At 36.1% G+C, this 19,057-nt stretch overlaps 1 protein-coding gene and 1 long non-coding RNA gene across 4 annotated transcripts in view; both read left to right on the top strand.

Moving 5' to 3' along the window:
• The first annotated feature begins 2,051 nt into the window (after positions 1–2,051).
• LOC135781148 (uncharacterized) overlaps positions 2,052–19,057 on the top strand; it is a 45,414-nt gene continuing 28,408 nt past the window's right edge. The window contains exons 1-24 of the mRNA XM_065291481.1: positions 2,052–2,169; positions 2,266–2,322; positions 3,462–3,497; positions 3,647–3,908; positions 4,804–4,918; positions 5,803–5,890; positions 6,062–6,144; positions 6,231–6,441; positions 6,529–6,654; positions 6,789–6,906; positions 6,984–7,122; positions 7,207–7,323; positions 9,648–9,717; positions 9,816–9,950; positions 10,077–10,244; positions 10,352–10,446; positions 10,533–10,662; positions 10,749–10,998; positions 13,326–13,366; positions 13,498–13,601; positions 13,747–13,898; positions 14,061–14,199; positions 18,530–18,640; positions 18,823–19,002. Of these exons, the coding sequence (XP_065147553.1) occupies positions 2,091–2,169; positions 2,266–2,322; positions 3,462–3,497; positions 3,647–3,908; positions 4,804–4,918; positions 5,803–5,890; positions 6,062–6,144; positions 6,231–6,441; positions 6,529–6,654; positions 6,789–6,906; positions 6,984–7,122; positions 7,207–7,323; positions 9,648–9,717; positions 9,816–9,950; positions 10,077–10,244; positions 10,352–10,446; positions 10,533–10,662; positions 10,749–10,998; positions 13,326–13,366; positions 13,498–13,601; positions 13,747–13,898; positions 14,061–14,199; positions 18,530–18,640; positions 18,823–19,002 (3,006 nt within the window). The 5' untranslated portion in view covers positions 2,052–2,090. The remainder of the gene's footprint in view (positions 2,170–2,265; positions 2,323–3,461; positions 3,498–3,646; positions 3,909–4,803; positions 4,919–5,802; positions 5,891–6,061; positions 6,145–6,230; positions 6,442–6,528; positions 6,655–6,788; positions 6,907–6,983; positions 7,123–7,206; positions 7,324–9,647; positions 9,718–9,815; positions 9,951–10,076; positions 10,245–10,351; positions 10,447–10,532; positions 10,663–10,748; positions 10,999–13,325; positions 13,367–13,497; positions 13,602–13,746; positions 13,899–14,060; positions 14,200–18,529; positions 18,641–18,822; positions 19,003–19,057) is intronic.
• LOC135781177 (uncharacterized) lies at positions 15,464–17,301 on the top strand. Of its 3 annotated transcripts, XR_010545083.2 has the most exons (7): positions 15,464–15,676; positions 15,941–16,000; positions 16,100–16,226; positions 16,327–16,402; positions 16,502–16,579; positions 16,679–16,775; positions 16,856–17,301. It is a non-coding gene; the product is annotated as an uncharacterized lncRNA (long non-coding RNA). The 3 variants fall into 3 exon arrangements; XR_010545082.2 differs by lacking the exon at positions 16,502–16,579 and having other exon boundaries at positions 15,471–15,676; positions 16,856–17,300; XR_012335861.1 differs by lacking the exons at positions 16,327–16,402; positions 16,502–16,579 and having other exon boundaries at positions 15,476–15,676; positions 16,856–17,298.

The following is a 19,057-nucleotide window of genomic DNA, read 5'->3' as shown; positions in this document are numbered from 1 at the left end:
GGGCTCCTTCAGGCATCAACAGCCAATCAGATTTTACAGCTCCTTGTTCTGAGTTTGACAACAGAGACTGAACCAGATCAATCACAAGTTCTGAGTTTCTGGCCTGTGTGTCCAGAGACTAAACAGATTACACCATGTTCCGAGCCTCACGTCCAGAAAGGCAATCACAGACGTCTGCAACAGGGTGAAGCTCAGAAGAGCAAACCTTCACTCCAAGGGACCTTCATCTGTGTGTTCCAGAATTGTTAAGGACCTTCTGCTCCGACTACAGGACCGCGTCTGGGTGTTCCAGGTCGCTAGAGATCATAATTTTCACAGCACTTCATGTTCAAGGCTGTTAAACTGAACCTGACTCTTTCCCCATTTCAGCACATAAAAGCTTGACACGTGGCCGACGGGCCACCACTGGACTGCTCATTGAACCGCACAGAACGTAAATATCACACAACCAAATCTTTCCTGAAACCATGGCATTGGTCTATTCTATTAGTAACTATTTACCATAGATGCACCTCAATATTGCATAACTGATATCTTTAATGTTTATCAGATAATTCTTTGATTATTTGGGTTATGAGAAATAAGGTTTTCATCTTATCAGAAAGTGAAAACAAGCAAATGCCATAAATTCAACTCAGTCACTTCAATTTTCTACTCTTTGCATTTTAGTTTCAATCGTTTTCTATTCTTTAGTATTTTAGTATCATTTAGTAGTGTTTTTAGTTTTCTTGTTTATCTTTTGTTAATAAATTCAATTTTATTACCACTGTGTCTTCCTTGTGTTGATAATACAGTTAAAGGTTCTACAAGCTGGTCAGAATCTCACAAAATCCTTCAGATAAATTAGATGACAAACTTCCCTCAAATTTACATATTTTCTTATTTGTTGAATGATCTATTTAGGTCTGTCTTATTGTTAAAGTGAAATTCTTTAGGTGGTGCCCCGAAGTAGAGGAGGGAGTGGTCATCTGACACACACACGCGCACACACACTTGAAGTGTATGGCATACTAACCAATAATTGTCCATGTCAAAATCATTAAATTAATTGTTGCCCATGTCAAAATCACTACACTGGTATGATGTGGACATGCTGGCTTTGTTCACTTCGACTCTGGGTGCTTCAATGACATCTGCTAGCTTTCCCAGGATGCGGTCTTGGCGCCACCCATAGCGGCCCTGAGTCAGACTCATCTTACAGCCAGAGGGTATGTGTTGAAGGCTGGGACTCTGGTAGGCAACAGAACTGGCAATACTCTTCTGTGCAGTACCAGCGTTGTAGGTTCTGGGAGCTTGGGAGGGTATCATACGTGGTCCTGATCAAGAAACTTAACCTTGCTTGGGGCAGCTTCCACAGGTCGGCTCCCAGGCCTCCCATTTCCCTTGCTGGGATTGGCTCACAGCTTTAACCCTATAGTTTTCCCCTTCCACCTTCATGATCTCCTGAACAATTAGACCTTTCCTCTCTATCAAAATCATTTTATATATTTTATAAAATTAAGTTAACTCTAATTTGAGCATTCAGGTTTACAATGAACAAGCCATTACAACTGATTCTGCTAACATTATATTTAATAGAATTGTGTTCTGTTGCTGTACAGTATATGTTTGGATTATGGATCAAGTCAAATATACTCATGGCAGATGTGTCCACTTTGCCATAGGTTTCATTCAAAAACAATGCCAATCTTTTGTAACTTATGTCTCATTGAATATGATTTGTTGGCATTTTAAGTATGATGTTCTGTGTAAAAAAAAAACAAGACTGGTCATGCTTGCTAAGAAATAGCAATAGCATGTTAAGGGTGCTATATTTTGGTGGCCTATGAATTTTTTTATTTCATGTTGGGTAAGAGTCACATCCTTGTTTATTTTAAACAAATAACAAATGTATCATTGTTTGACCGAATGTGTTACTCATCTTTTAAATAGATTGTTTAATCTCAAACACCAAAAAAAGAGTAAATATTTATTGGGTTCCCAGCATCTACTTGACCCGAGGCAAAATTTAAGATCCACCTTCAGTTCCACCCTCTGATCACGAAGTAAAAGCCATTGGAAACAGGTGAGCTTGAGCAGAACAGATCTCTATGGGGTCAGTGAAGATGTTCCAGATGAAGATGCTGGAATGGGCCATAGTCCTACTGGGCCTGCAGTCTGCGTATGCAGGTTAGTAGACTACAAAAACGGATCTCAACTCAATTCATAAATAGCTCAACTGTTCTGACATAAAAATATTGTAAATTCATCTCTGTCTGTCTCAAGGATATTTGACAGATGTTGGGGACAATGGGTCAGATGATGTTTTTTTGCCAACAACGGGTAACTATTCCATTAAATTGAAACAAACAAATGCTACAACTGATTCTAAACGATTAACTAACATCAGTGTTTTATCAACTTACATTTATTTTTACATTAGAAATTGCTTCATCAAAAACTAATTATTAATTCATGTTTTTATCTAAATTGACTTACAGTGCATATAAAGTATACATAAAAAAATGTTGTCAGTATGTGTGGGTTCAGACACATGTGCTTTTGCGCTGTTCACACAATGCTCCACCAAATGCAGTGTGTTTCATGTTTTAAATAAGATTATTATATAGTCTTAGACTTTTGGATCTCACTGTATATGTCTTAAATTCTGTAATTTAAAACTGTAATTTAAAACCCATTAAATTACTTGTTAAGTAAACCTCATAAACTCTGATGGGTCATTTCAACTGTTTCTACAATTCAACTTGTCAACTTATACATAAATTACTATTAAATGATTTATTGAACAATAATAATCAATAATAATCTTATTTTCATTTATAGACTGTAAAAAATATACTACACTTATACACTTAAAAATTTACTCAAAAATTTTGTTTTTTTTTACTTTCATATTCTTACTTTAAGTGAATTTTTTTTATAAAACTACTTTAACACCTAAAATATTTAAACATTTCCATCTTAAATTTTTGGTTACACTTTATTTTGATAGTCCACTTTAGACATTCTACTAACTATAATTAACTTTGCAACTACATGTCAACTAACTTTCAATAATTTGCAACTATACGTCAACTAACTGTCATTAGAGTATTAGTAGATTGTAAGGGATAGGGTTAGGGAAGAGGTTTGGGTTAGTGGAATAAGTTGACATGCACCTGCAAAGATACTTATAGACAGTTCAATGTCTGTTGAGATATCATCACAATAAAGTGTTAATAGATATTAAGCAGACAGTCTACTAATTCTCTAAAGATTGGTAGTTGATAAATATTATAATTAATAAAAGGCTCAAAGTGGCCTATCGAAATAAAGTCTTACCAAATTTTTTACTTAAAAGTGAGAAAATTTGAGTTGAAAAAACTTTTTTTAACAATTGAAGTAAAATTAATCCAAATTTTTCTTTTTAAAGTGTATAGTTTGCCAAAACAATGACAATTTTCTTTGTCTTCTATTTTCAGTCTTCCCCACTGTGCCAAATCTGGTGACAACGTCAGGTATTAAAGATAGAAAATTAATTTTTAAAACGCTGAAATAGCCTGATTCAGTTTTTACAGTGATTAGAAAACTACATTGTGTATATTTGTTTACTAAAAGTGTACTACTACAAACAAACATTAATAAATGCTCTCTCTTGAATTGGCAGTACCTAATCCGGATCATCAATCCACCATCTGTAGCACCTGGGGAAATTTTCATTTCAGGACCTTTGATGGTCATTTCTATCAGATGGCTGACACATGTAACCACATTCTGGCTGGGATGTGTGACACACATGTCTCAGATTTTAACATCCAAATGCAAAGAACGATTGTGAATGGCTCGGTTACTTTCACCTCAGTCAAATTAGAGCTGGAGGGGACGTCCATCAAATTTAGTCAAGGCAAGATCTTCATGGACGACCAAGAGTGAGTTTATCTTTACATTTTTGAAAGGTGTAAATAAGATTTTCCTTTACTGTGTTGCCCCTTTTTTGTTTAGACAATTGTATTAATATCTAGTTAAACCAATCATTACACCATGACACAGTGTTTCCCACAGATCTGAAATTTACTTGTGGTGGTAGCTGGTGAAAAGGGCAATCAACCGACAAAAAAATGGTCTACTGTACATGTGACAAAGAACTACTATTAATGTGTGACACAACAGAATACTTTGATTTATTGAACATTAATATTAATTTCACATTATAGTTCATTAATCTAACCACCCCAAACTTTCTTTGCCATGAACAAAGCAGACACTGCTTATGAAATCACCATGAAAACACTTTACTGTTTTTCCACTGATATATGAAGCAATTAGATGACCCCATTTATCAAACTCTATTAAATACAATAATATGTATAGTATATTAACGCTAGACAGTGCAGGTCAATAGATTATAAGTGTGACTGGTGTTATAATGGTTGTAATTTTAATTAGATAGAAGAAGAGGCACTTTTACTGCTTCTGCTCTGTTTCTCTCTTGCCCTTACTTTTTTTTGCCTTATCCATAAATAAAACACCTTAACACTTAAACACTGTAATACACTTTTTCCTAATGGATTCATATAAAAGGTTAATCCTGATTTTAAAAATGTACTATTTAAAATTATATACTAATATGTTTGGTAAAAAAAAACATATACTGTACATAATTCACATGAAAGTTTGTTATAAATATTATTTCTAAGGTTGTTACATATTTTTTTTGCATGACACTGCATTTGTTTCTATATATCACAGAAATAATGTGATGTAGGGTTACATTATTTTATTCATCTCTATATAAATATATTTTTTTATAATTTCTTCCTGCAGGGTATCTATTCCCATGAGTCAGAATGGAATTAAAATCGAGGGAAGCTCTTCGAGTGTTAAGGTCTCCAAATATGGAGTGACTGTTTTTTGGGAGGAAGAAGATCACTCTATGGTGGTAAGCTACATTACAGATCTTGCTTTCTGAGAACAGCCCAGGTTCTTTAGTAATATGTCATGCATTTTTTATCTAGGGAATAAGTGCACCCATTAGCACACCCTTTAATCCTCATGTTTGCTCACAGTAATGAAGCCAGTTATGCTTATATCAAGCAGAATATTGGTTTTAGACATTAAAGGAACAGTATGGTGGCCAATACACGAAATGACAACATAAACATCAGTTGAGGGCTGCAACTCCACTTTTTAAATGACAATATCCTGGCCAGACCACTGTTGTCAGTGATATAGGTATTTGAAATGAAAATGATTTCTTAATGTCTAGTGACATATCAGGGCCATTTTATGATTAATTGATATAACTTGCTTACATACTGTTCCTTTAAATCAAACATTGAAGAAAGTAAAATGATTAAAGATGCAAAATTTGGCTTCAAAATCTTAATCTGAATTTTGTCCTAGGGTAGCATACTATAACATTTATATTGGGAATCCATTGTAATATTATCACTTGTTTTTTTTTCAACCCAGCGATGGTGCAGAAAAGGACAAGCCCTGCCCGTGGGGTTGTTATTTAACCTACTGTGTGCTAAGTTGTTTCAACGCAAAATGCTGGATTGTTTTAACACATGCGTTTTCAAACTGGGGTCCCCCAGAAGGTTTATTACATTATACTTGGGAGTTCTTGCCATCATAAAGATTAAAACCCTTTGGTTTTAACCATTGTTGGGTCAAATATAAACATTATAAATTTTATCCAATGGCTGGGCTTGTTTCTTTTTGACCCAACGTTGGGTTGAAATAACTCAACATTTTAAAGAGTGCATTTTAGAAAAAAAAACAATCTTAAAACAAATAAAAATGTTAATTATATTTCTCCAGATTGAACTCGCTGAGAAGTACCAAGGTCAGACATGTGGACTCTGTGGAAACTTCAATGGCGACAAGACTGATGACGTGATTGTAACAGGTAAATCAGGGAAACACCTTTTTTTACTTGTTTTAAATACAGTAGCCTAAATGTTTTATGCATTTGGCAAACACTTGTATCCAAAGTTAGTTAAAGACAAAAGCCATTTTCATATGTCAACTTTACAAATAAATCACATGTATGATTAGCATGACGTGTTATTCCTCTCAGATCCAGAGACATGGAAGGTGTCCACATCAGCTGAACCCTGTGAAAAAGTTCCTCTTCCCCCCAGCGATCAGTGTGAAAACCAGGTACAATGACAAATGTTAAAAGTATTGAAGTATTGAAAAACTGCTACCTTTGCCTTGGGGTGTCTAACACAAATTTTATCCCGCAGGTTGACATTTGTAAGCAGTATCTGGAGAGTTCAGGGTTTGATGACTGTCGCCCTCTGATGGACCTGAGTTCATTTGAGAAAGTTTGCGCAGACGACCTGTGTCAATGTCCTGGCAACCAAGACTGTGTCTGCAACACGCTTACAGAAATATCACGACAGTGCACGCATGCTGGTGGCAGGCCCGGAACGTGGAGAACAGACAAACTATGTCGTAAGTATGATAACTACATTATACAGAGAAGCAATGACCACATAGATTGTATCTGATTTATTATTTATGTGTTGTACTGTGGAGCAGCAAAGACATGTCCACTAAACATGGTATACATGGAGTGTGCTGGCCCATGCAAAAACACCTGCTCCGCCCCAAATGGAACCCTGCTGTGTACAGATCACTGTACAGATGGCTGTTTCTGCCCTGAGGGTAAGGCCTTGTTTCAAACAATACTGTTTTCTCACTCTTCAATTAAATCTTTGTGAAGGAGGGCCAAAATAGCCAGATTTAACTTTATTAATCCAAGACATTATAAGTGTTTAATTCCCCCATTATTTTTACAGGCACTGTGGAAGACAACATTGGTAACAGTGGTTGCGTTCCATTAAACAAATGCCCATGTATGCACGCTGGCACAATATACCAGACTGGAGAGTCATACGAGCAAGCGTGTAAAAAATGGTAAGTCACACACATGCATCAGTCAACACAAATCCAACAGATTTTATTGTGATAACATTGCTGTCGTACCGTAACAGTGAGTGTGCTGCTGGATACTGGAGTTGCACGGATCTGGACTGTCCTGGAATCTGCTCTGTTGTGGGAGGCTCTCACATCACCACCTATGATGGAAAAACTTACAGCTTTAATGGCAACTGTGACTACATCTTCACTAAGGTCTGTGACTGTCAATACAATAAATGTACCTCAACAGGTACCCAATAAAGCAATGAAATCACAAATTATCTTTTTTTATTTCAGCACTCTAATGACAGCAGTATCGCTGTTGTTGGAAATCTGGACAAGTGTGAGCCGAGCCGAACAGACATGTGTTTGAATTCTGTTACTCTGGTCATGTCAGAGACCATAGTGACCACTGTAAGTGTTTAAATTTCTCATTCAATAATTTTAGCATGTGATAATTTCATACTTGTCAAATACTAAATTAACTAAAAATCATTTTTGTAGCTTATGAGTAAAGCCAAATGTGGCTATTTTCAGAATAACTGCTCACTGAATACATCACAGTATAAGCCATACAGAATGTTGCCTAGAAGAATATTTGAAGAGCTCATATGCAAAAGCCTCTTAACGGCACCTGCGTCAAAAATAAGATAATGATATTGACCGTATTATAGCGTATGTTCATCAAATACTTTCACTTCAAATCTGGTTAATCTCTGCCTCAGGCCATTCCCAAATACCGTTTTTTTCCCCAGTATCCGTTAAACGCCACACCAAAGTACTCAAAGTGCAGATCCGAGCTCGGGCGCATTTTCTCTTTATTACGATCTAATTGTTTTGAAGAAAACAGGAAGTAACGCCTTTCGCTTTTGCCACATGCATTCTAACAAAAATGTGTGCTAAATAGCACAAAAAGCTTGTAATCATTGGGGAACAATTTTTGAAGAACCATACGGAGTAAAATTGCCCCACTATAGCACCACTTATGGTTCTACAAAACACAATATGGTTCTACACAGGTGCTATATAGGTGCAATGTGACATCTAAAATGGTTCCCCTATGATTAAGAGCAATTGAACAACTTTTAGTACTATTTAACAACATTTATTTTTAGAGTGTGCCGCACTACGCATTTTGCAGAAATGCTCTTAGCTCCTGATGCTGGAAAAAGTACCTGACGTCATTAGCATTTTTCTGTTGTCCAATCAAATGAGGGGAGAAGTGAGCCTTCCAAAGTGACTAATTCATCATAGGATGCTGTTTTCTGTGCAACATGCTCTCTGGAGGTTTTAGTAAATGTAGTAAGTTAAGTGGGTATCCTTTAGAGCGGCCATTCCCAAACTGTGGTCCGCGGACCACTAGTGGTCCGTGAGGGTACTGCAGGTGGTCCGTGTAAAGGCAAAATAAGAATATGTATATTTTGAGAATATGCTGTGTTGTGCTTGAACGAGTTCATTGAACAAAAGTTTAACGTGATCTGAACGTACTGTATTACAGCCTGATGAATGTTACTGTGAACTGTGTTTCAGTTTAACGTCGTTCAATGGGGTGCCAGATTTCTATATTCTTCCAGGCGAAAACCCGACTAAAACACACTGTAAACAGTCCTTAATGTGTAGCGGAAAAAACACCCAATCTGGCAACACCGCCACCAGTCACTGTTCACCAGTCACGCTGCATGCGTAATCAAAACAACACAGACGCTGTTGATATTCCTGCTGTGCCACTCAAATAGTTTAACATTAAATAACATCATATTTGTCTTAAATTGTTAACGATTAACATAGGCTGCTAACGCATATTCTGGATCTTGAAATAGACTCTGACTAGCTCACGCTACTTAACGTGCACGTGCGGTTTGCGGTACCTGAGAGTTGTCATACACGCAATGCCTCGCAGCAGCCGGCTAGCCTTTCAAGGTATGTGCAAGCAAATACAAAAATTAAAAGACAGTCAATGCTTATGTTAACCCTGGTTGGATAAGGATTTAAAGTTGGACATGAAGATGAAATCTGACGCATTTAGCTTCAGTGTTAAAACTGATCAAATAATTGCTGTCTGTGGTTCTTTATGGGCTATAATGGCAATCTTTTTTTTTATAATATGGGAAAAAAGAACTATAAATTTGTTCATTTTTGGAACTGTGAACTAGTTCAACATTTTGAAATATGAACTGAACTAGTTCATTTAAAAATTTGTAAACTGTGAACTGAAGTAGTTCATGTAGAAAGTGAACTTTCCCAACACTGAGAATATGTATATAAATAATATTGATATAAGAATATTGATATACATTTTTAATTAAATTGTCAAGTTATTGTGCGATTACTAAAATAGACCAGTGGCGCTCGGCCGTGACATTCAAGTTCAGTACACACAAAATGGATTGCTGTATGAATATGTGGCAGCTGTTTTGAGCAGAAAACTTTCTTTTAAGAAACATGTTGTACTGATGTGATGACAAGTTATAGTTTTAGTGCTAGTAAGACTATTTAGATGTGCAGATTAATTCAGGACTTTGTGTAGACATATTTTATAATGAGTATTATGAGGTGGTCCGCGAAAATTCTTGATTACAAATAGTGGTCCACACACACAAAAAGTTTGAAAACCCCTGCTTTAGAGCATAAATAGCTTTGTATACATAGTGCATATTTTATTTACAGTAGTGGGAAAATGCTATCAAATTAGTCTTGTTTCTCAATTGTGATCAAGCTTTTCTTTACCTGTAAAACAGGTCATTTTTTCATCCAGTGGGACTGTCACGCTAAATGGAATCAGTCCAGATAAGTTTCCAATTATCACAGGTGTGTAATTAAATATGAGAAAATGGCCTTTATCTGAAATATGCAAGATTAAGTACGGTATATCATCTATTTTGTTTCTTACACAATTTCTGTGACAGAGCAACTGGTCATCTACCGGCCCTCATCATCCTTCATTATCGCTGAAACAAAGAGTGTTAGTCTAGAGATTCAAATTTCTCCAATCATGCAGGTGTATATTATAGCCAGCACCTCAGAGAAAGGCAAATTGAGTGGTGAGTTTTGTCATTTGGTGCATATTGACCTACAATACATCACAATTTTACAGTAATGACTCCACACCCTTTAAAAAAGGAAAGATGTATTAATGATTACATTACTGTGCACTATGTTTCATTCAGGTCTGTGTGGGAACTATAACGGTGTCCAGAAAGATGATTTTAAAACAGATTCGGGCATTATAGAGGGAACACCAACATCCTTTGTCAACTTTTGGAAAAAAAACCCATACGGTTGTCCAGATGTTGAAAACACATTTGATAACCCCTGCAGTCTGAGAGTGGAAACAGGTCAAAAATTCATTCCAAATTTTACTTAAACTACCTACCATGCTCATTTTTTGGGACCGTGCGAACTTTGAGAAAATGTGCCAAATATATTTTTCTTATTTATCTAGAAAAACTTGCAAAAGACTGGTGTTCCCGTCTGACGGATCCAAATGGAATCTTCTCCTCGTGTCATTCAGAAATATTTCCTGAAACTTACTATCAAGTAAGTCTTTACCTCACAGAACACTCTTTCCTCTAAATTTACTGTAAGTGGACAAATAATTAACTGTTTACGATCATCTTCTGCAGAACTGCGTTTATGACACCTGTAAGTGTGCTGATATTGAGAAGTGTATGTGTGCTGCCCTCTCCGCCTATGCCCATGCATGTGCCGCAAGAGGGATCATTCTTCACGGATGGCTGGATTCATACCCCTGTGGTGAGGATTTGATTTAATTTGGTTAAATGTCTAGTTTCTTAAGATTGCTCTGTTTTAAAATTGGATCTCTGCCTTTGATTATACAGACGAAGTGTTCGAGTGTTCAGAAAATATGGAGTACTCCTACAATGTGACCGGTTGTAGCAAAACCTGTCGTTCTAACTCTAAGACCGACTACATCTGCAAAATGTCTACACCTGTGGAAGGCTGTGTTTGTTCTGAAGGGACTTACCTAAACGATGCAGGCGACTGTGTGAATGCTGACCAGTGTCCTTGTTACTATAACAACCTGCTCATAGAGCCATCAGGATTAATAAACATTGATGGTGCCAACTGGTAAAGAAAATATTTCAACATATTGTTAAAGTCTGTGTAATGTGATATTAAATATGCGTTCTGAGTTTGTCAGGGGAAAATGTGTTATTAACGAGGGGCAACCTTTCGAGTTATTTAAACAGCAATTTATTAACGGGCCATTGGAGACCCATATTCCCATATTTCCACATGTTAAAATGACCAACTTTACAGCAAGAAGAAAATTGCTACTCAATAGTGCGCTGCGAGGAGGGGTTCTGGGGGTGTAATTGGCAGGGACCACCTACTAAAATTATCATTTCTGGGAGGATAAATATCACATTACAAACCGCTCATGCTAATGCACTCTAGTTGAAATCTGCCGCATTGGCGCTGTTACACACCTGAACAGAAGTGAACTTCCGGCCTGTATTTATTTATTGGTCTGGCTAGTGGTTAAACTAATCTCTGAAACAAATACCTTTTCAAAAATAAAATGTTTTGGTTTACTGAAGACGAAGGAAGACGACGAGCGTAGATCACAACTGTGCAGAGAGGTTTGGCAGCCAGGCAAGAATTCAAGGACCTGTAGCTAACATTGTATACATTAATTTTACAAAGTAATGTAAGCTGAGTTTAATAGTTGATACGTGCTAGATATTATATATGAACTAAGGTAATTTATTATTAATTAATTGTTATTGAATCTATGTTGAAGTTTACCATAAGCTGAGTTAAGTCAACAAAAAAAAACACGTTTGGTTATGTTGTTGCTGCTGAAATTGTCTATAGTATTAGGGGCCAGCTGTGCTCCAGTGCATCATCGAGCCATGACTTCAGGCCCACCCAAAAAATCCAGAACTCAGAAAAGGCAAAACATTTTAAAGGTGTAACTCCATAATTCAGTACTACATGGTTCACGCGTAGTCTTTGTCACGCAAATGTCAGGAACTGGAGACAAGGAACAGAGAACCCAAGCGCAGATGATATCGGGGAGTGAAGATATAACATTTATTAACATGAAAACTGAAAACAAAAACCCACGAGGGGGCAACACAACATTAAACAAGAAATACGACCACTGACTAAACATGATAAACTAGACAAAGATAGTGATGTTAGGTTCTTGAACGAATCGTTCTTTTGAGCCGGTTCTCAGGAAGTAACCGGTCGAGACAGTTCGCAAATCGAACTGAATCGAACTTTAGTTTTGGGCATAGGTTCCGGGTTGATGACGCAGGACGCACAGCCGAAATAGCACGTCGGACTCGTAAAGACCCGGACGAAGTTTGTCGATGATTGCCGAGGCGAGGATTGCCGACGATTCTGACGGATGAGTTGCTGACACTGCGTGTGAATCACCGAGGATTTGAACGATCCTGATACGCGAAGTTTTTGTTTTATTAGTTTCTTGATATGTTTCTTTTATTAGAAAGCTTTAGCTTTGATACGATTTATTTTGCATGCAAATCAATGTAGTTGTTTAAGGAAGACCAATGAGTTTAACACACAAGTTTATTTATTATTACACAAATCCACAATTGTGCATCAGTGTCTTTTAGGAATCTTATTCAAGTTGTAGGCTTGTCAAAACTGGTCAATTATATCTGGCATTTACTATTTATTTATTATTTATGATCCGCGATTTAAACTGTGACCACAAACATTACTAACTTGTGAATGCAAGGCAATAAAACAGCTATGCCTTCACAAAAACAACTTTTTATTTAAATGTTTTAATGTGTTGACACAAACGACTTTATTTGAATGTTTCATTGATACAATAAATGCGTAGTAATGTAATTTCTTGATGACGTCAGGAACCGGTTTTTGAACCGGTTCAATGAACCGAACTGTTCGAAAAGAGCCGGTTCGCGAAAATGAATCGGACTTTGCATCACTAGACAAAGATGAAACATTTGCAAAACCTAAATGACTGCTTGACATGACATGAATTAACACAATGATCCAGCACAAGACAAGAGACAAGAGGAGATTAAATAGGGAAACTAAACGAGGGTAACACAGGTGCACGGGATGAACTAATAATGAATAATTAACAGGAAGAACAAGGGGGCGGGGACTAAAGACGAGACACCAGAGGCACATGCCACAATAAACAAGGCATGGCCTCCACATTAAACAAGAGACTGTCAGAACTCTGCCATCACAATAAAACATAAATATAAAACCAAACTCTCGTGGCAAAGCCCTGACAGCAATACATTTCTAACATTTATAGTGTTTTGAAACAATTCTCTAAATTTACTTTAACACACTTTTACACAGGCTTTAACACATGAATAATTAACAAAAATAATGTATTAACTCCTGATGGTGGATATTCATGATTTTTTTTCATATCACAGCACCTGCACCCTCGGCAAAATACACTGCTACAGTCCGGAAGGTGAGCTCAAACCACAACCTCTAAAACACAACTAGACAAAATCCATCATAAGATATCACTGAAACAACACTTCTTTAGCATGGTGTGTGCAAGTTATACAAACCTCATCCATGTGCCTGTTTTGTTTTTAGACTGTGTGGCCCCAATGGTCTACGTCAAATGTTTGATTAGTGAACATGGAAAAACAGGAACAGAGTGTCAAAGGACATGCCAGAACCAAGATCCAAATAACTGCGTGAGTTCAAATGAAAATATTTGTTGGTAGATGAATGGTGGATGTATGAGTTTGTGGTTTGATGGATGGATGGATTGATTATTTGAGTGGATGTATTGGTAGTTTGGTGAAGGAAAACATTCTACCTTTCTGGTTTTGACTGCAGGTCAGCACAGGTTGTGTATCAGGTTGTATGTGCCCAGATAACCTGCTAGCCGATGGTCAAGGTGGCTGTGTAGAGAAGGAAAACTGTCCCTGTTTTCACAATGGATTAACTTATTTACCTGGGGATGAGATTCAAGATGAATGCAACACCTGGTAAGCCATTCATCCATTGTATCAAAGATTATAATGTACTGTAAAAACTACATGAAGTAGTAATATGAAAACACAAACAGAGTCATGCAAAGATTTGCCATGTGCTTGATAAAAATCTGCAACGTTTGCAAACTTTTAATTTTGCAATTAATCTTTTTTTAGCAAATGCACAAAAGGGATGTGGAGTTGTACTGGTAAAGATTGTTACGGCACCTGTACCATCTATGGTGAAGGACATTATAAGACTTTCGATGGAAGAAAATATTTTTACCACGGAGCCTGTGAATACATCTTAGCACAAGTATGTTTTTAACATCTCTTTCTAGTTTCATGTTGAAGCAAATGATTGGCTAGTTATGGCTTTATGGTAACACTTTATTTGTCACGAATCTCCACGTTGGAGAGAGAGTGAGAACCCAGATGCTGGATCAGATGAACACAACACTTTATTTATAACAAAAACCAGACTTACACTAAACTAGGACAGGAACACGACTAAGAGTACAAAACAATAAACTTCAACAATAAACTAAAACAATAGACTTGACAACTAACTAGACTTATGAACAGGTAATACAGATGCAGACATGAATAGCACAGGCATGTCACAAGCGAAGGTAACAAAACGAATCAGCACAGGACAGCAAACACAAGGGCATTAAATAGGGGAACAAATCAAAGAGGGAAAAGGTGACAAGAACTAAACAATAATTGGATGATTAACAGGGAAACGAGGGGGGAGGAGTCAGGGGACGACACACACAAGCACAAATAACATGAGCCTGCCATGATCCTGCCTCAAGACTGGGATGAAACAATAACAAGAGGGCAGAATCATGACATGATTATTTCGATAGTCCACTTTAGACATTTGACGTATTATAAGTAACTTTGCAACTACTTCTCAACTACCTTTACAGTATTAGTAGACTGTCCGCTTAACTCAATCTTCACCAGACATTTGTTAAAAAGTTGGCACCAGCATTTTTTGTTTTTCAGAAAAGTTTCATAAAATGCCTTCTAGGGAAATTTTCTTCTAAAACTATATAACCATACAAATATATCAAATGGAAGACCAGACCCTCTGCTTTGACACAAACAATAAACAAACAAACAAAACAGGAAAAAAAATTCATCCTATCTACACTGTCAGAAATAGGGGTACAGTAGGGGTCCATTTCTGTCCCCCAAGGTACAATCTACATAAAAGTACCCCAAAGGGCCCATTATTGGACCTCAAAGTACATGTATGTACCTTTTTGAGGGTCAAAAAGGTACATATTTGTTCCCAAGCATTAAAAGGTACATTTTTGTACCATTTCTTTTAAAGGATAAGGTACAATGCTAAAAGAAACAGCCTCTTGCCATTTTTTTATTTGTTGTTCTAGACAACTGCTGTAAATCTGGTCAATAAAGTAAGTAACCATTGTGTCAATTTTGTTTCCTTTAGTTGGGCACATGGGTCTTGAAGTAGTGTTAGTTTTCTTCTGTTCATTGACAATGTGTTTAATTTAAAATTTTAATTTGAAATTTTAATGAAAAAAAAGTTAATTTCAATTCATAAAAACTGTGCTGTGAACTCAAAAACTGCAATTGATTAACCATTACTTACAAACTAAATAAATACTGAATAACTAAATCCCTCACACACAATGGAAAAAAACGCGCTTTTATTTTGACACGCGCCCATCCCCCCACATCTCACGGTCTGACTGGAGTCGAGTTTCACAGAGCAACGCAACAGGAGGATGACACAACAGTTATAAGAGCATTAACAGGTAAACACTGGAAAATCCTTCCTTCATCACCTTTAAAGCATTTTTAAACTTTAAAAATGTGTTGTTTGTCGTGACTCTTCATTTTAATACTGATTCGGTTACGGTAATTTGTGTAAAGTTGTATACGACGTGACAACGCGACATTGACACAGCACTATTGCCTCATTTTAATAGACTCATTTTAATGAGCTGGTTAATGTTCATTAAGTACACCACAGTTCTGTAAGTGGAGAAATAATTCATATTTGTGTGTTTTTCTCTCAGTAAGGACTAACATTAACTGACTGTCTGTCCTCAACCAAAGTCATTCAAGACCTGTAAAAGGTAACATTACCACATTTATTAATGTATTTTTATGTTGTTTGAGTACACCATAGTTCTGTAAGTGAAAAATAATCCATATTTATGTGTGTTTTCTCACAGTTTAGCACAAACGTTTCCCGCGCAAGTTTGAATCTCTCTCAGTCAGGGGAGATTGACTGACTGACTGACTGACTGACTGACTGTCTACACGCCACCAAACAGTTATTTATACAGAAACCTTTTAAAGGTAACTTTACCACATTTATTCATTAATTTAATATGTTGTGTGAGTACACCACATTTCTGTAAGTGGAAAATTAATTTATATTTGTGTGTTTCTCTCTCAGTAAGGACTAACGTTAACTGACTGTCTGTCTGTCTGTCTGTCGGTTCTCAACCAAAGTCATTAAAGACCTGTTAAAGGTAACATTACCACATTTATTAATGTATTTATTATGTTAAGTGAGTACACCACAGTTCTGTAAGTGAAAAATAATTTATATTTGTGTGTTTCTCTCTCAGTAAGGACTAACGTTAACTGACTGTCTGTCTGTCTGTCTGTCTGCTCTCAACCAAACAGTCTTTCAAGACCTTTTAAAGGTAACGTTACCACATTTATTAATTTATTTATTATGTTGTGTGAGTACACCACAGTTCTGTAAGTGGAAAATAAATTTATATTTGTGTGTTTTTTCTCAGTTTAGCACAAAAGTTTCCAGCACAAGTTTGGATCTTTACCATTGAGGGTGGCTGACTGTTCTCGACCAACCATCATTCACACGCAAAAACTTTAAAGGTACCACATTTATTTATGTTGTGAGTATACCATAGTTCTGTCATTGGAAAATGTATTCATATTTTTGTGTTTTCTCACAGATAAGTATGAACGTGCCCAGAGCAGTTTTCGATCTTTACCATTAAGGAGGCTGACTGACTATCCTCTACCACCCGTCATTAACACAACAAAAACTAAAGAAATGTTACTCCATATGGACCTATTCATTTACTCATTATGCTGTGAGTACACCACAGTTTTATCAGTGAAAAAATTTATATTTGTGTGTTTTCTCACTGCTTGGCAAGGACAGATGTGGCCCTGTTAAAAATGTTTAAATGTTGTTTGGTTAAGGAACAGCACACTGATTTTGTTTTAAAATATTCCTGTTTGGACAGTCTGTTAAAGTCAAAGGAATACTTGATATATTTCTAAGTAAAGTGTAAATGAAAAAAAATTAGTTTTTAATGTTGTGACTGAACACAATGTTGTGAATGATTTGGACTGAACAGCACACTTCTGTTTTATATCTGAACCTTTTGTAAAATAAATGATTGTTCATTAAACTCACTGTGTATTTTATCTTTTCTGTTATCATTTTTTTATACTAATGTTTAAAATTTACCTTTACTCTAAACAATTGGCTAAACCAACACAAATACACTGAGTCATATGCACTTATAATTTAAAGTTTACAATATTTAGATTGAGAATATGTATAAGTTTTAAAACCATGAGTGTACCCTGTCAAAGCCAATTGTGTACCCTTTTTGAAGGGTCCATATTTGTACTGTTAAATAAAGGTACAAAATTGTCACTAGAGGTACAAAACTGGTCCATTAAGGTACAAATCACAAGGGTACAATTTTGTACCCTCTGCCAAGGGTACAAAAACTGTACCCTTGAGGGTACAGCCCCAGTGACAAGCCATTGTACCCCTAAAGGTACAATTATGTACTTTCTTTTCTGAGAGTGTATATTTTTTCTCTGCTATAAACTCTTAAATATGGATATGTTTATATATATTATATTTATTTATTTATTTATATATTTGAAATAATTGTATTTTTGTGAAGGAATTTTGTTCAGAACGATTATCAAAACATACAAAGAATTTGAAATTAGTAAAAACGTTTTGGCTTCAGTTTTTTCATAAAAATTAATCAGGAACACTTTTTATGCAAATGGTTTATCTTAATTGACATGATAACTCGTCAATGGTGGTGAAAGAGTTAATATCCATTAACACTTTTTTGTGATGATCCCTCAACAGACGTTCAAATGTCTATAAGTATCAGGTGCATGTCAACTTATTCCACCAACCCTAACCTCTTTCCTTACCCTAACCCCTACAGTCTACTAACACTATAATGACAGTTAATTGACATGTAGTTACAAAGTTCTTTATGTAAACAAAAAACAAGATGTACTCACAAAAAAAGTTAAACTACACTTTTATGGCACATTCACAGTTATTTTTGTCATTTCTCAAATTTGGCAGCCACTGGTCACATTCATGTACTGTACAGAAAGATTTTAACAAAAGTATGTAAAGAACATTCTGTGAATATAATCTTTAAAATCATGTCAACAACTGAAATTGATTGATCCTCCTAATCTCATATTTAGATTATAATACTTTAAATTTCACAGGCAGGGTCATATATGTGTAAATATTTGCTGAACTATTTCTTGGTAAAATGTCGACAGCAATTATATTAGTCCAAATATCTGAATCTGACCTGATACATAATTTCTCTGTGAAATCCCACCAGGATTACTGCAACATGGGGGAGAGTCAATACTCATTACGTATTGTTACAGAAAACATTCCCTGTGGCTCCACCGACTCCATTTGCTCCAAATCTATCAATCTTTTCTTTGGGGTGAGGCTACTAAAGTGTTTCAAGTCAACATGAATGCAACATACAATTGAATGTATCTCTGAAATTATTGTTTAAAAAGCATTGACAAGTTTCACATTCAACATTTCGGATAATACTAGCAGCGAGCTACATTCATTTGTGTCGTGGACAATTTTATGCAATTTACTATTCAAATCCTTTAGAAATACAAGGTGGCTTTATCTGAAGCGGATGGAGTAAAGGTTATTGAAACCAATGGCACCGACTACAAATATCAAATCAATTCTGTGGGGATTTACAAAGTCATTGAGATCAAAAAGCTTTTAAACTTAATTTGGGATGGCCAAACAACTCTGATGATCCAACTCCATCCCAGCTTAAAGGTATGAATTACATACGAAGGTATGCATAAAACTATACATTTTACATGTTCACCCA

Source organism: Paramisgurnus dabryanus, chromosome 23 (assembly GCF_030506205.2).
Source record: "Paramisgurnus dabryanus chromosome 23, PD_genome_1.1, whole genome shotgun sequence".
NCBI classification, from domain to species: Eukaryota; Metazoa; Chordata; class Actinopteri; order Cypriniformes; family Cobitidae; genus Paramisgurnus; species Paramisgurnus dabryanus.
Note: the sequence above shows the minus strand (reverse complement) of the source record. Positions and strands in the feature narration are given on the sequence as shown.